Below are 17,121 nucleotides of genomic sequence, written 5' to 3' on the forward strand. Positions count from 1 at the left end.
AAGACTGCAGAAGGAGTAGACGAAAGGTGGAGCAGGACCTTAAAAGCCATTAAAGATACTGCAGAAGAAATAATAGCCATAAGAAGGGACTGAAGAACTCAGGAATGATTTGACGAAGATTGCAGATCACCAATAGAGGAAAAGGACAGGGCAAGGATGGAAGTGCTGCACAGAGAAACCAAAACTAATGTGAAACAATATAGAGAATTAAGGAGAAGAGCTAACAGACTATGCAAGAGAAAGAAAAGAGAGTGGACTAAGAAGAAATTTCAAGAACTAGGAGAGTTAAAGGAAGAATGTGAAATAAAAAAGTTCAATTATACTGCAGGCAAAATAAAGGAGCAGATCCCAGCCAAATATAATGGTATGCTCCAGTAAAGATAGGAAAATGATAAGGGAGGAAGAACACCTAGTGGGAAGACGGGCGCAGTATTTCAAAAATACACTAAATACCAGCCTAGAAGATGAAGAGACAACTGCACAGGAGGAAAGAGTGGAGCTAGAATCAGACAATGTTGCCAATGGGGCAAAAAATCCAACACTACAATAGGTCTCTCAGGCTGCGTACAAGACCAAAAACAGTCGAGCTCTTGGGAAAAAAAATGGTTCAAATGTCTCTGAGCACTATGGGACTTAACATCTTAGGTCATCAGTCCCCTAGAACGTAGAACTACTTAAACCTAACTAACCTAAGGACATCACACACATCCATGCCCGAGGCAGGATTCGAACCTGCGACCGTAGCACAATAGCACGTGAAAACTGAAGAGGTATGACACTCCTAAGCAGAGTTTATAAGATCTTCACAAGAATATTAAATGAAAGGATACAGAAGTTCACAGAAGACATATTAGGGGAATATAGGTGTCGCTTTCAACCAGATAGAGGAATAACTGATCAAATATCTGTGATAAGATAAATTATGGGATATTTCTATGAATGTGATATAGAGCTGCATTTCCTATTCATCGAATTTAAACAAGCCTTTGACAGGATAAACCGACAAGGACTACACAGAGTACTGGAAAAAGTTGGCATATGTGCTAAACTAATAAGGCGAATCAAAATGACAGTGACAGAGGCAAGAGCAAAAGCAAAGGTCTTTAGCAAAACAAGTGAAAGCTTTCACATTGATAAAGGCGTGAAGTAAGGTGATAGTCACTCCACTGTGCTATTCAATATAGCCGTGCATAGTGTAGTAAATAAAATCAGCAAATTTATGAAAACTATCCAGACACGTGTATTCGCTGATGACATTGATATATTAGGAAAAAATATAAGTACACTACAAGGAACATCTGGGTAGCAGAAGCGTTAAAAATTGGTCTCATGGTAAATGAGTACAAAACAAAACATATGGTAACGTCACAATCTGAGACCAGAATAGCCCCTAAAGACCTAAGCATCAATAGGAAATGCCTCACCCGGCGGGGTCAGAGATTTTCTCTGCCTCGTGATGGCTGGGTGTTGTGTGCTGTCCTTAGGTTAGTTAGGTTTAAGTAGTTCTAAGTTCTAGGGGACTTATGACCACAGCAGTTGAGTCCCATAGTGCTCAGAGCCATTTGAACCATTTTTGAAATGCCTCAAAGGCGTGTCCTCTTTTAACTACTTGGGAGCCTTAATAACAAATGATAACAGTATTGGAAAGGCTGTAATGGAAAGAATACAAGCAGGAAACAGAGCTTAATTGGTAAATATGCAGCTCTTCAGAAATAGCCTTGTTACAAGAAAACCCAGTTATCACATGTGGGTCAGAGGTACGGACGTTAACAGAACATGACAAAAGTGCGCTAAGTATCTTTGAGCGGAAAATACTACGCTAAATCTGTGGCCCAATAATGAAGGAAGAAGGCTGCATAATATGCTACTTGCCTTTCGCGGGCAAGTTCTCTACCAAAGGTCCCGAGTTCGAGTCTCGGTCCGGCAGACAGTTTTAATCTGCCAGGAAGTTTCATATCAGCGCACGGTCCACTGTAGAGTGAAAATTTCATTCTAGAAACATCCCCCAGGCTGTGCCTAAGCCATGTCTCCGCAATATCCTTTCTTCCAGGAGTGCTAGTTCTGCAAGGTTCGCAGGAGAGCTTCTGTAAAGTTTGGAGGGTAGGAGACGAGGTACTGGCGGAATTAAAGCTGTGAGGACGGGGCGTGAGTCGTGCTTGGGTAGCTCAGTCGGTAGAGCACTTGACCGCGAAAGGCAAATGTCCAGAGTTCGAATCTCGGTCCGGCACACAGTTTTAATCTGCCAGGAAGTTTCAGATCCTGGATTTCTGTGCTGCAGCGAACGGCCGTTGCAGGTAACAGTGGCAGAACCACAATGCTACCGACTAAGGTTAAGCCCTCATACATTGATGTGACAGAGGCGTGTAATCTCCTTCTGTGGGTTCAACTTCAGTCTGCCACCAGCAATAGAGAATGAACCTTTGATTGACAATACCAGCCACTCATGTTGGCGAAATACTAAACAAACGTCGGCCAGAGATCCATAGACATAAGACAACCTTTTGATATTTGTCATGTTCAGTGAGTCAATTTACGGTCTCGTAAATTGACATACGGCTGGGAGAGCGGTGTGCTGACCACATGCCCCTTCATACCCGCATATATTGACGTCTGCGGGCTGAGGATGGTCGGTACCGTTGGGCCTTCATGGTCTGTTCGCGAAGAGTTTAGTTTTAGTCAGTCAATCGATAGTGAGTTCAGTTAGTGTCGATCCCTGAAACAAAAGAAAATAGAGGTGAACATTGATTGGAAGAAAGCACAGGTTACACCAGTCTACGAAAAGGATAAGGTGGACCACAGAACTACAGAACTACCATCCTACCTCATAGACACCTAGCTATTGTGGAATTCTAGAACATATTCTGAGACCAGAAATAATGATTCACACGAAATGAGTGATCTCCTCCAAGCCAACCAGCCAAGGTTCCAAAACTATTTATCTAATGAAACCTAACTTGCGCTTTTCTCACATGAAATTCTAAAGTCCACTATCAAAGTGGAATCAGTATTTCGTGAGCTTTGAAAATCATTTGGCATGATGCTACACTAATCATTAGTAAGAAAAGTACGACTGTATGGGACATCAAACAAAATTTGTGACAGGACTGGGGATTTATTCGTAGGGAGGATGCATTTTGTTGTCTTTAATGGAGAGTCATCGACAGAATTATCACTAACTTTAATATGGCCCAGGGGAATGTAACACGGCCCTTATCGTTCATGCTGTATAATAATGTCTCTATGGACTGTATCAATAGCAACCTCAAAGTTTTCGCGGAAAACGCAGTCGTCTGTAACGAAATATGTCTGAAAATAAGTTGCAGAAATAATCAGCCAGATCTTGATAATATTTCAGAAGATTGAAAAGGTTGGTAGCTGCCTAGTAATGTACACCTATGTGGAATTATACAATTCACAAAACGAACAACATCGCTTTGGTTCACTCTGAGACGCCTGAACACTTCTCTTGCTGAGAGCCCTCCATGGCACGAAGTAACAATGCGGACGCGATCGAACCGTGGTATTGACCGTCTAGGCATGGTTGAACTACAGACAACACGAGTCGTGTACCTGCTTCCTGATGGAGTAAATGCCGGCCGCTGTGGCCAAACGGTTTTAGGCGTTTTAGTCCGGAACCCCAGCGACTGCTACGGTCGCAGGTTCGAATTCTGCCTGGGGCATGGATGTGTGTGATGTCATTAGGTTAGTTAGGTTTAAGTAGTTCTAAGTGTAGGGGATGGCTACAATATAGTTACTCACAATCTGAATCAGTCAATTCATACAAATGCGTCAGTGCAACAAATTGTTGGGATATGAAATTGAATCATCATGTAAGTTAGGTAAGGCAAGTGGCAGACTTCGGTCCACAGGCAGGATACTTGGTAAATGCAGTTAGTCTACAAAGAGCTCTGCTAACAAATCACTTGTGCATTCCACATAAGAATCTTGCTGAAGTGTGTGGCACCTATAACAGATAGAACAAGCAGAGAATATTTGACACATAGAAAGAAAGACAGCTAGAATAGTTACAGATTTGTTTGACTGATAGGAGAGATTCACGAAAATATTGAAAAACCTTAAGTGGCAAACTCTTGAAGACAGACACAAATTATTCACAGAAAGCTCACTTACAGAATTCCGAAGACCAGTATTCAGTGAGTAGTCTAGAGATCTTCCTCGGGTTTTTGAGTGCCGCTCTCATAGTGGGAAGAAAGACCAAATTAGATAAATTTCATTATGCACAGAGGCTTTTAAGCAGTCATTGTCTCTGTGCTCCATACGCGACGGAAGTACTCGAGCATGCGGTATTGTGTTAATTAACCTGTGTCTTGCACTTCACAGTGGTTTCCAGAGTATGTATTGGAAGCAGTTGTAGAATCAATACTACACTGTGATTTTAGCTAACTTAAAATATGTGATACCAAATTATATTCAAGAAAAAGAGGAATAAAATGGGGAAAAGTGACTCGCCCAGAAGATCTGGTCAAATGTCACTGTAATTTTGTACACATACGCAGCATTGATGGTGTGTAAACATGAATTACCAAAAAGGCCATGTATTTCAGGTAATTGCCGGCAGATCACTTACGTAATTATTCACAGATGTTTTTTGACCAATAAATAGAAAATTGTTTATGTATACCAAAAACAGACGTAATTTTTCATGAACACAATTACGTGGTAGAAAAAATCAAATATTCATTGCCTTAAGCACGTGAAAAATTTATAAATCTCAAAAACTATATTTTTCAGTCATTTAAAGCAAACTACGTTATTAAATTTATCTTTTCATTTTTGCAAACTTTAAAAAATAGGGTTCTGCTTAAATTACACACAACTTAAAAACAGAAAAGGAATTCGACTCATTACCGTTTCTGGAACATTCGAGAATGCTATGTTCAAACATGTAGATGAAATTGCGCGCTACAGTCGGCACTCGATGTTCGAAAATCGTTGAAACGGCATCTACTATATAACTTGTGCACGAAGTGATCTGTCTTTGGCTCAAGTAGTAATAGGCAACATGTATGAGAAAGTATTGCTTCGTGTGTTTATATCCACGTTCTGTGATTTGCAGTTAACATGAAAAAAGCAGCAATTATAAACATGTTCTCTTTAGTAATAAAAGAATTTCCTTTATGAAATGTTGGTTTGCTAACAAGAACCACAAATGTGTAATAAATTAGAAAATATTGTGATCAAACGAAATTTGGACCTATTTCACCCCTGAACAATGAAGAAAAGCGCCTCGAATCTGAAACTGTTAAACAGATGAGTACAACATCATGCCTACGGAATAATTTTATTATGAACATTATGCAATGTCTACCTTTCCGATAATATTAGAAATGTACTGTTGTAGCAGTATCCATTGTAAGAACAGTACATATTTTAATTTCAAATCTACAAAAGTGTTTATTTCATAAAAATTGTAGGAAAGCGAGACATTATACATTGCATATTAAAAACCCTGACGACTTCCATGGTGTAACAAGAATTATTGATATCTTAAAAAATATCGCGAATCCATCAATCGATATTTAGAAAATATCATTATCCGCCCTCCATACATCGTTAGGAAGTATCAATATATCGAAAGAAATAATACCAACATATCTGCCTTTACTAATATCGGCTGCACGTTGTAAATATACTGCCGGTTTTAATGTTGTGTATTTAAGTAATGATTCAGTATTACGTATTCCGCACCTCAAGAAGCGAGCATCCTCCCTCAGAGCAAGAGCTGACAGTAAAACACATAATTTCAAGACGTGTAAGTTAATATTGGGGCTTTGTGTAGATGAAAAGCTTGTATTCCGATACTATTTTGGTCGACTGTTGTCTTGTTAATTAACAATTGTTTACATGGTGCACTGTCATGCAGTATTTTATTCCAGTGAACCTCTCATACCTTATTTTATTCATTTGTAATTGGATACATGTCGGAATAATGCTTTTTTCACGCTGATGTATGAAAATTGCGTGATGAAGCTAGAAGTTGCAATTTCTGTTGGTAGCGCCGAGCAGCGATTACGTCAGCGTTTCCCCCCACACGTCTCCACCCGGCACGGAGACCAGTCTTGTTGTTCAGATTCTTGTTCATCATTTTTAGCAACTGTTTTTGAAGAATGGCATTGTGAAGAAGTAGCACACTTGTTTTAACGTAACTGGTGTGCTACTTCTTTACATCGAAAATCTTGTTAGTACATTCACCGCCGCCCCACCCCCCCTCCCCCCCTTCCCCCGTCCCAGTGAAATCTGACTACTACCTTTGTGCCACCCATGCTTGTTTCACACATCAAAGAGAAAGACTGTACGTGATGAAAGGTCAAAATGTAGTAAGAATCTTACACAAAGTGAAAGTAAAATTATGTTCTGCTATGATTTTTAAAAAAAATTCCAGATATTTACCGAAAATTGCAAATAAATATAATATAAAATAAAAATATCGGCACTAGATAAACCCATTTTGATATCGACATATCAATATCAATCAATATCTCGGGGGTCGATATGCTGTATTGAAAGACTTTAAGTTCTTAAAATTTGTCATATTTCATTGCCCGAATTACGTATCAGCTCGATTACAATAAAAGTAGAGTAAGAATCAATAACTGATTAAAATTTTGGTGAAATTGTTCAGAAACGCTCATCGACATTTCTGTATGTATTACTTATGTAAAATGTATACTGGTAGGGCTTTTAAATTCGATTATGCCATGTTTCTCTGATACTCTTGTTCTCAGGTTTTGGCAGCAGGATACCATCAAAGGTACTGCGATTGAGTTCGGCGGTGATGGCAGCGGACGCTTCACCGTCACCTACCCTGAGCTAAGTAAGTGGGAACCACACTTGTTGGACGATTGATACAGCGATTTGCACCATACTGACACGTAAGAGGTCTCCGCCAATTTAGTTCAATGACAGGCTATTACGCTAAAATGCGCTACTATCTACCAATTCACTCAGGATGCACGGAAACTTTTCAAAAGAATATTTCAAGTGACAAGGAGCGCAGTCATTTTACGCCAACAGCCCAAAGAAAAAATATTGCTACTTACCGTCTGATGAGTATCAAACAACTAGCTGCTAATCCATGTGTTGAAAGAAAAATGAAGGAAAGGTATTAATTTTTATAGTTGAAATAATCGATAATTATCAAAGATTCCCTATATCAACATGATTACTATACGACAAATAAGTCTCTCCAAAACATAGTGAAGCACATTCTCTTCCACGTTATCTACTGCTTGACAGTTGTAAATGAAGTCTAAAACGGGAACTTGTCGCCAGTCATCTTTCATTTACATGTCTTGGCGAACCCTGAGGAAACGTTGAGTGACAGTAATTTGGGATACTGTTGGCAGGCGTTTCGTCATAGTTCCCTGCAAAGGCAAGGAAATTTGGCCTATCATATGCAGAAAATAGTGAGCACAGGGAATGACACACAGTTTTGGATGAGACGGCACTGAAGCAAAATAAACTCTGTCTTGGAGGTTACGACTACACTCCGGCAATCACAGAACAAGAGAGATCCCGATTTATTCCCCATCAGTACTGTTTTTCTTGTGACTTTTATTACGCATGAAGAAACACCTGTTCACAATAAATTTCATTTGCAGATTTTTCTGGTGCAGTGATGATTCTCGAATCGGATTATGACGCCTACGCTGTTTTATGGTCGTGCAACAAAATCGGACTTCTCCACAACAGTAAGTAGTTATTTATTTGTCATATGTTCCACTCAACCAGACGATAGAAGTATACTGAATAACAGATACGTCATAATGGAAACAGTGCAAACACCAACAGCATACACTGACGTAGAAAATAATCCCAACACCAAGACAGAATTATGCGATATAAACAGAAGATGGTAGGCGTGTTTCTACATCTGAAAGAGGATGTCTATTCAAATTTCTCGCCAGTCGTATAAGACTAACGCTAGTAGCGTCATTACGATGACGAAAAGTAGGTTTGTTTTAAATGGACGCTGTTTCGGTCGTGAGCGTTAGTTACCTTTGAGGTTGGACGCGATGAGCTGACGTTAGTTAGGATGCCTTCAGGGCGACAAAGACGCCGTTATCAACGCCTCGCTGAGTTTGAACGAGGTCGTGTAATAGGACTAGGAGAAGCTGTATCTTCCCTCTGCAATATTGCAGAAGACATGGCGGAAATGTAGACCCTGCACATGATTTTGGGCAGCGGCGCTCACGAGAAGACCACGTCCCGAACAACCACGCGGCACAAACGGGAGGGAAAACCATGGTGTTCCGCTTATGGCTCTCGTAAATCGTACTGCATCTGCAACAGCAATTTGAACAGGAATTGGCACCACAGTGACACAAAGAACTATAGCAAATCTGTTACTTCAAGGACAGCACCGAGCCAGACGCGTCTAGCGTGGATTCTGCTGACCCAAAAACGTCGCCATTTGCGACTTCAGTGGTGCCAAGCAAGAGCTAATTGGAGGACACGGAGGAGGTCTCTTGTGTTTTCCGATGAAAGCTGGTCCAGCATTGGAGCCAGTAATGGCTGTTTGTTGGTTCTAAGGAGGCCAGTTTAGGGCCTACAACCAATCCCTCTGCATGTTAGAGACTCTTGACCTACACCTGGAGTTATGGTCTGGAGTTGTGATTTCGTATGACAGTAGGAGCACTCACGTGATTATCCCACGCATCCGGACTGCAAATTTGTACGTCAGTCTGATGATTCGACCTAATATGCTGCCATCCAAGAATAGCGTTCCAGGGAGTGTTTTAGAACAGCTGTTGCAGTTCAACATATTCTGCAGAGTGTTGACACATTGCCTTGACCTGCTCGATCACCCGATCTGTCTCCATCGACCAAATATGGGACGTCAGCGGACGATAACTTCAGCGCCATCTACAAACAACACTAACCGTCCTTGAATTGTCCTACGAAGTACAACAGGCATGCAAACCCATCCCACGAACTGACATCCGGCACCCGTACAACAAAATTCAATATTTGGGAGGTTAAAAATGTTCAAATGTGTGCGAAATCTTATGGGACTTAAGTGCTAAGGTCATCAGTCCCTAAGCTTACACACTACTTAACCTAAATTATCCGAAGGACAAACACACACATCCATGCCCGAGGGAGGACTCGAACCTCCACCGGGATCAGCTGCACAGTCCATGACTGCAGCGCCCGAGACCGCTCGGCTAATCCCGCGCGGCATTTGGGAGGTTAGACCAGTTTGTAATACACCAGCATAACACATTTGCCATGGCATATCTCGCGCTTACACTAACCTGTGATCTTGCAATGTTATTCAACTAAACATGTTTACGAAATTTCATTATTATACATCAATTATTTTTTGCTGATTTGATTTTTTTCCGTTAGTGTATAAATCACATAAATTTTAATCAAATTATCCACGTGTGTACTGCCGGTCTATAGTGTCCAACGGGCACAATATTTCGGCGATCATACATGTCGCCATCATCAGGTGAACTGACGAACTGGGCTCCTGTGAACGTGCCGGCACGGAGATCCGTACGCTATGGCTGCTCAGAGTGAACTGGGTTCGGTCGCGGAGGCGGCCGATTTAAATACCCTCCGCCCGCGGCGCGCTCCATGCGCTGTCCGCGCCCCGCGCCACGGTCGCGCGGTGGAACAGATTGCGACGGCGTCTGAGATGACGTCGATGTGATGGCTCTGTCCGCCGTGGTCGTCACAACTATACGTTTGCTCGATTTACTCTTGATTAACCCAATCGCTGGTTCCCAAGCCTTGCTAAGATTATAGCCACAGTCACGGTTTATGAGGTCGTCATTGGTGCGAATTTCGATGGCCTCTCTAACAACGCTGTCCCAGTATCTCGACGTCTGTACCAGAATCCTCGTGCGTTCATACTCCATAGCGTGATTTTCCGACAAACAATGTTCAGCGAACGCCGACTTGCTCGGATACATCAGTCGAGTGTGCCTCTGGTGTTCACGGCATCGATCCTCGACGGTACGCATCGTCTGACCAATATACGACTTACCACACTGACACGGAATCTGGTACACGCCGGCCTTCCTCAAACCGAGGTCATCTTTGGCGCTCCCCACCAGTGCACACTCTTCAAAACGCGGGCGATTTTCCCCGAGAGTGCGCCTGTATATGGAATAAAGGCAGTGCCTACCTCCTCCCTCGTGATTTCATCCATCTCCACAGGTTGTGCTCTAGTGGTTGGGTGGAAAGCACGTTTAATCTGCCACTCTGAGTACCCATTTTTTCGAAATACAGTTCTCAGGTGTTCCAATTCCTGTGGTAGACTCTCTGCGTCAGAGATAGTGCACGCCCTATGTACTAGAGTTTTAAGTACCCCATTCCTCTGTGAAGGGTGGTGGCAGCTGTCTGCGTGTAAATTTTAGTTGTATTATTAAAAGTCATGTAACTGGAATAAGCATTTGTACTACTTCCACCAATTAAAGGGGGGAATATTTTCATTAACACTACTCCGAAAGACCACAAAACAGGCAGTATGTTGAAATTATCCATCGGTACTGATGCAGTCTTCGTTGTGAAGACTGCTTTCGCGTATCTCTATTCTAGTCCACCCTGTTGAAGCTGCTTTACCTCTGCGCTACTATTGGAATCTGCATGAATGTGAACCTTCTTACTGTAGTCAACCCTTCCTCTGCCTCTAAAAGTTTCACCCCCAGTCCTTTACTCCAGTGCCCAATCGACTTGATCTGTCAACTGATCCCTTCTTTATGTCAAACTTTGCCACACATTTCACTTCTCACCAGTTCGATTAAGTAATTCTTCATTAATCCTGTCCACCCACATAATCCGTAACAGTCTCCTGAAACGTCACATTTCAAAAGTTTCTATTCTCTTCATGTCTATACCGTTTGACGTCCTCGTTTCACACAATACGAGGCTACACTACAGACCAATATTTACAGGAAAGACTTCCTACAATTTAAATTTATATTAGAAGAAACGAACTGTTTTGGACCAGTAGCAGAACGCATCTACTAGGTACTTTTAGTGTATTATTTCCCAGTCTACATCTCTCAGCGACACATGATTTAATTCGACTGCATTCCATCACCATAGTTTGATTTTTATTGGCGTTCATCTTATAACTTCATTTCGTGACACTATGAATTTCATTCAACAATTTTTCAAAGTTCTTTACTACCTCTGCCAAAAATGTAGCATCAACAGGAAATCTTCTTACTGAACTTTAATACCAGTTCCAAATTTCTCTTTTGCCCCATTTACTGTTTGTCCCATGTCTCCTCTCTTCTCGACTACTGCTTCCCTTACATGTGTATCGACTGTTATAAGTGCACTCTGGTTTTTGTGTCGCATACAACCTTTAAGTCATGTTTTTAATCCTGCTGCCTTAAGAACTTTTTTTTAAAAAAAAATGTGGCTTTAAACATATGCAATAGGATCAATATTGCCTCACGTATTTCTGCATTTCTGCAGAACCCAAACTGTTGTTCCCTGCATCAGTTTCAATCAGTTTTCCGACAATCTAAGACATAAAAGAAGCACTACGAAGGAATTATGATAATGGGACAAATCGGAAGATGTGTCATACATGTACAGAGAAACAAATGATACATGTCAGTCTACCTCTGGCTCTTAAGCAAGCACTAACTCAGGTTTGCGTTGACTGGCAGAGCTGTTGGACGTCCTCATGAGTGATATTGCACCAAATTCTGTCCAACCGGAGCCTTAGATTGTCAAAATCCCGAACTGGTTGAAGGGCTCTTCCTATAATGCTCCAATCGTTCTCAATTGGGAGAAATCCTGTGACCTTGCTCACCATAGTAGAGTTTGGCAGGCATGAAGGCAAGCAGTAGAAATTCTCACCGTGTGCGGGCAGGCGTTATCTTGCTGAAATGTACGCCCAGGTTGTGTTGCCATGAATGGCAACAAAACGGGTGGTAAAATGCTCTCGACGTATTGCTGTGCTGTATAAAAATGGTTCAAATGACTCTGAGCACTATGGGACTTAACTTCTGAGGTCATCAGTCCCCTAGAACTTAGAACTACTTAAACCCAACCAACCGAAGGACATCACACACATCCATGCCCGAGACAGGATTGGAACCTGCGACCTAGAGGCCGCGCGGCTCCAGACTGTAGCGCCTAGAGACCAATCGGCCACTCTGGCCGGCTGTGCTGTATAGGTGGCGCGGATGACAACCAACGGGGTCTTGCTACGAAAAGAAAGGGCACGCCAGACCATCACTCTTGGTTGTCGGACCTTATGGTAGGCGACAGTCAGGATGGTACGCCACCGCTGCCTGGGGCTTTTCCAGACACGACTTCGGAGTGGAATCTCGTTGACTGGAGTAGAATTGTTTTCAGTGGTGAGTTCCACTCCGAAGTGAGCCCTGATGACAAGACGTGTCTGGAGGCGCCCTGGACAGCGGTGAGATACCAACACGACTGTCTCCAGCGATACAACCCGACAACCAGAAGTGATGGTCTGGGGTGCCATTTCATTTCATAGCACGACCGCTTTGGTTGTCGTCCGCGTCACCATTACAGCACAGTCGAACGTCGGCGATATTCTAAGCCCCATTTGTTGCCGCTCAAGGCAAGCTACCCTGATCTTAAATTTCAACAAGGAAATGCAAGATAATGTCCGCCGACACAGCGCGAGATTTTCTACTACTTGTCTCCGTCCTTGCCAAAACCTGCCTTGCCTAGCAGGGTCTCCAGCACTCTCCTCAATTGAGAACGCTTGGAGGATTATGGGCGGGACCATCCATCCAGGTCGATATTTTGACGATCTGATGCACGAATTGAACAGAATTCTTCACGATATCTTTCAGGAGAACATTCATCAACTCCATCAATCAATGCCTACCTGAATAACGGTTTGAATAAGGCCCAGAGTTGGATAAACGCTTTAGTGACTTGTTCAATTTCTGATTCTCTTAAATAAATCATCCAATTTTTCTGAAATTGTAATCATTTGTTTCTCCGCACTTGTACATCAGATCTACAGATTTCCGTCCCATTCGGATGATTCTTTCGTTGGGAATCTTTGTTTATATTGTGATAAGTGTACTTAGTTTAGTATTTTGTAACCATGGCTTATAGCATTAATTGTTCTGTAATGTTCCTGTTAGCTATAAATATAGCATATGTTTTTGAGTGGAGTCTGCCTTTAACGAAACACAATTTTCTTTTTTGTGCCAGACATGTTTCACTGGAGTTGCAGTAGCATCAGTAGTTTTTTTTATTATTATTGCTGTTAAATATAAGGAATGTTCTTTACTGTTTAAATACATATAAATATTAATTTCAGGTTTTTGAAGAGCAGATAAAATTATATATTCATACCTTCTTACCACATGGTTTTTACAGTGATTGTTTTTCTTTACAGTTTGTCACCTGCAATTATATACCACTTAAAGTAGGCTAAGCATTTATGCAAAAATTACGATTTATAAACTGTTATGGCTATGCCTGAGATTAATAATTCATGTGAAAGGTTGTGTGTGTGTATCTATTTACGTTATGTTTCACTTATGGTTCTATTTATTGATTTGTCCTGTCACCATCACTGTCACTGTCGCTGTTTACCAGCTGTAATAAAAAGATGGCGGACAGTGAAACAGTAGAAGGTGTGAAAACAAGACGACAGACAGTGGAACAGTTGAAGATGTCATTGGCGGTTGTTTTGAATTTCTCAGAGAGGCGTGTGAGTGTGCGTGCGCGCGCGCGCGCGTGTGTGTGTGTGTGAGTGTGTATGGTTCAAATGGCCCTGAGCACTATGGGACTCAACTGCTGAGGTCATTAGTCCCCTAGAACTTAGAACTAGTTAAACCTAACTAACCTAAGGACATCACACACATCCATGCCCGAGGCAGGATTCGAACCTGCGACCGTAGCGGTCTCGCGGTTCCAGACTGCAGCGCCAGAGAGTGTGTATGTATGTGTGTGTGTGTGTGTGTGTGGAGAGAGAGAGAGAGAGAGAGAGAGAGAGAGAGAGAGAGAGAGAGAGAGAGATAGAGATAGAGAGAGAGAGTAGGTTTCAGGATTATTATAATTATATTATAATTATATTTATGTATTTTCAGTTTTGTGTGTGTGTGGGGGGGGAGGAGATCTTTAGGTTGTTGTTATCTAATAACTCTTTGAGGGCAGAGAACAGAGTTCCATTGCAGAGAGCTATGTATTCATTTATTATTTGCTTTCCTTCAACTATGGCTTTTTATATTTAATAATTTTCTTCAGTTTCTAGTTTTGTGGGTTGCTGTTGCTGCATTTGAAAACAAAAGCTAGTAATTGAAGAAAATTATCAAATACAAGAAGCCATAGTTGAAGGAAAGCAAGAAATAAATGAATACATAGCTCTCTGCAATAGAACTCTGTTCTCTGCCTTCAAGGAATTATTAGATAATACCAAATTATAGAACTCTTCCTACCCCCCCTACCCCCCCCCCCCCCACAACACAGACACATACATACTTACATACAAACACACATAAAACTAAAAATAAATATATATATTTATAATAGTAATGATGTCCTCAAACCCCCCCCCCCCTCTCTCTCTCTCTCTCTCTCTCTCTCTCTCTCTCTCTCTGTCTCACTCTTCACACACACACACACACACACACACATACACACACACACACACACACACACACACACAACACACATCTTTGAGAAAATCAAAACAACCACCAATGACATCGTCAACTGTTCTACTGTCTGCCACACCTTTTACTGGGTGTGTGTGTTGACCTTAGCGTAAGTTAGTTTAAGTTAGATGAGGTAATGTGTAAGCCTAGGAGCCAATGACCTCAGCAGTTTGGTCCTATAGGAACTTATCACTAATTTCCAAAAAAATTTTAATTTCTCTATAGTATGGTATCCTTGGAACTCATCATTTTGACGGAAGAGAAAGTAATCACAGTAGGACAAAAGCGAGAACAGGAGATTATAAAATCGCTAATATCCTGGTGGGCAAGAAAACTGACTTGCGTGATGGTAACCTCTGTTGAATCTTGGTCCCTCAATCTCTAACGTTGAGACTATTTACAGCCTAATATCTCAAGCCATTATTTCAGCAAGCAATTATTTCAGCTGGACAAGAGAGACATAAATGTTTATTTTAGTACAATGTGGTTTCATATAATGATAAATGATGTCTTTTGATATCCAAAGAAGAAACCGTTATTTTCTTCACTTCGTTTACCCAGTGGGGTTAGTTTTTTGTGAAAACCCCTTTTTCCATAAACTTGGCAGCTCTTGAGTAATGGGTTTTTTGATCATCTTATGAATTATATAGTCTTCTATATTCGAGACATTAGAACTAACTTAAGATTAAATAACAATAAATTATTTGTAATACCTAAAATTTAAAATCACCATTATGATCAGGTTACGATATCATTGTAATATCACTAAGTGCTAAAGATTAATAACTTGCTAGTTTTTGGCATAAGACCCTTCTAGGACAATGATAATAACATAAATACCAAGATACCAATATGGAACAATATGAGTTTGTAGTATAAGATTACATCAAAAGAATCCGTAACTTAAATGAGGGAAATTGTTTGTGGCCCTGACGCTATAGAACTGTATTGCGCAGGGTTTCATTTCAGATTTTCTGGTTTTACGTAGTGGAAAAGAAGTTGGTTGGATGTACTTCGACTTCTTTGTCTACTTTGTTGTCAGCATTTCTGTTTCGATTGGTCTAGATCTACAATAAACTCTATATATTAACAACGAAGCAATGTCACGAACATAGCCCTCGTTAGTATTTACTATATTAAAGAAATAGAATTCCATGTTACATGAACCAATATAGATGTTTCTCCTGTTTCAGAATACTCATGGATTTTAACGCGCCAGAAGAAACCAAGCAGAGAGACAGTAAAGAAGATAGAGGCCGTTCTGAGAGCCAACGGTCTGACAACGCGGCCCTACATAAAGACCGCGCAGAATTGCGACTAACTTGTGTTGGAATAGTTGCTAATGGCTCTAGTTTCATATGTGGTCCTTCTCGCATATTTAATTGGGTATTTTAGGTATCTCAGAGCTATGCAAGCTTGAGAACAAGTTTGGGTTGACCGATTTCTAAGAAATTTCATTTCAGAATGAGAAATAATAAAAAAAGTTACCCATTTCTGTATCTACTGAGGTATTATAATTTATTTAGTAAACGCAGTCGTCGTCACGTATAGGTTGTTACCTTTTTATTTGTGGACGACCGCTTTCGATCTGCTACAGAGATCAGCATCAGATCTACATTTCTCGATGACTGTAGGAATCCCTGGCGGCGTGGAGCAGGCCCGTCCGTGCTGGAGTTGAGAACACAGCTGCTTTTCTGAAAATTCGCGTACTCTGATAATTGAAGCTGTGGTCTATTGGAGAGAAAGAGTATTTCAAGATTAGCTTTGAAAACCGGATGTACAGCAACAAGGAGCACAGGTAAAGTAGCTAACTGTGTTTTGTGCTCAGGGAGATAATTTTGAAGGTTAACAGTGGTATTTTGTTAGTATCCGAGTTTACTTTGAAGAATTTTTGTATGCATAGTTGTAACTAAAATTATTTCATCACCACAGATTAGATACAGGGCAATATAGAAATGTTTATGATTACAGTACTGTTGATGATTCCTGGGAATCAGTATGGTGTGATCCCCACCCGTACCATAGAGCCTACAAACATCGTTGTAGCAATTCTATGAGGACATTGGATGCATTCATGTGAAAACTGCCACTTTGCGGTTCCTATGCAAGGCCGTAAAACCCCAGCAGTGTTTGCTGGAGGACATGATGACTATTTTACTTCAAACCTGTAAGGTTCGTGTCTGATCAACAAGAACTGTGTAAGCAGTAAATAACTATGGTTTAATGTTACAATCTTATCACAGAAATACACGCATTTTCACAGTTTACAATGCTACAATGTTAGAACAGTTGTCAAACGAATGCATCTCGGCCTTCATAAAGTGAAATAATCCTAAACTCTAGAATGGCAAATTTTAACCAGAAGTTTCGTTACAAAATTATTCTTATGACTTGATCGTGATGTTGGCCAGTACTACGATAAAGCATCTGATTCCGGTTCAAAGTTCGGTACTTTTTAGGATGACAATGAAGTCTATGT

The 17,121-nt window shown here is 41.1% G+C and overlaps 1 protein-coding gene across 1 annotated transcript in view; it reads left to right on the forward strand.

The window, feature by feature from the left end:
• The window catches only part of LOC124625715 (lazarillo protein-like), a 33,354-nt gene extending 17,181 nt beyond the window's left edge, over window positions 1-16,173 (forward strand). Inside the window, exons 4-6 of the mRNA XM_047149191.1 lie at window positions 6,747-6,835; window positions 7,623-7,712; window positions 15,836-16,173. Coding sequence (XP_047005147.1) covers window positions 6,747-6,835; window positions 7,623-7,712; window positions 15,836-15,963 — 307 coding nt within the window. The 3' untranslated portion in view covers window positions 15,964-16,173. The remainder of the gene's footprint in view (window positions 1-6,746; window positions 6,836-7,622; window positions 7,713-15,835) is intronic.
• Window positions 16,174-17,121: the final 948 nt, after the last annotated feature.

This window comes from Schistocerca americana, chromosome 1 (assembly GCF_021461395.2).
Source record: "Schistocerca americana isolate TAMUIC-IGC-003095 chromosome 1, iqSchAmer2.1, whole genome shotgun sequence".
Classification (NCBI taxonomy): domain Eukaryota; kingdom Metazoa; phylum Arthropoda; class Insecta; order Orthoptera; family Acrididae; genus Schistocerca; species Schistocerca americana.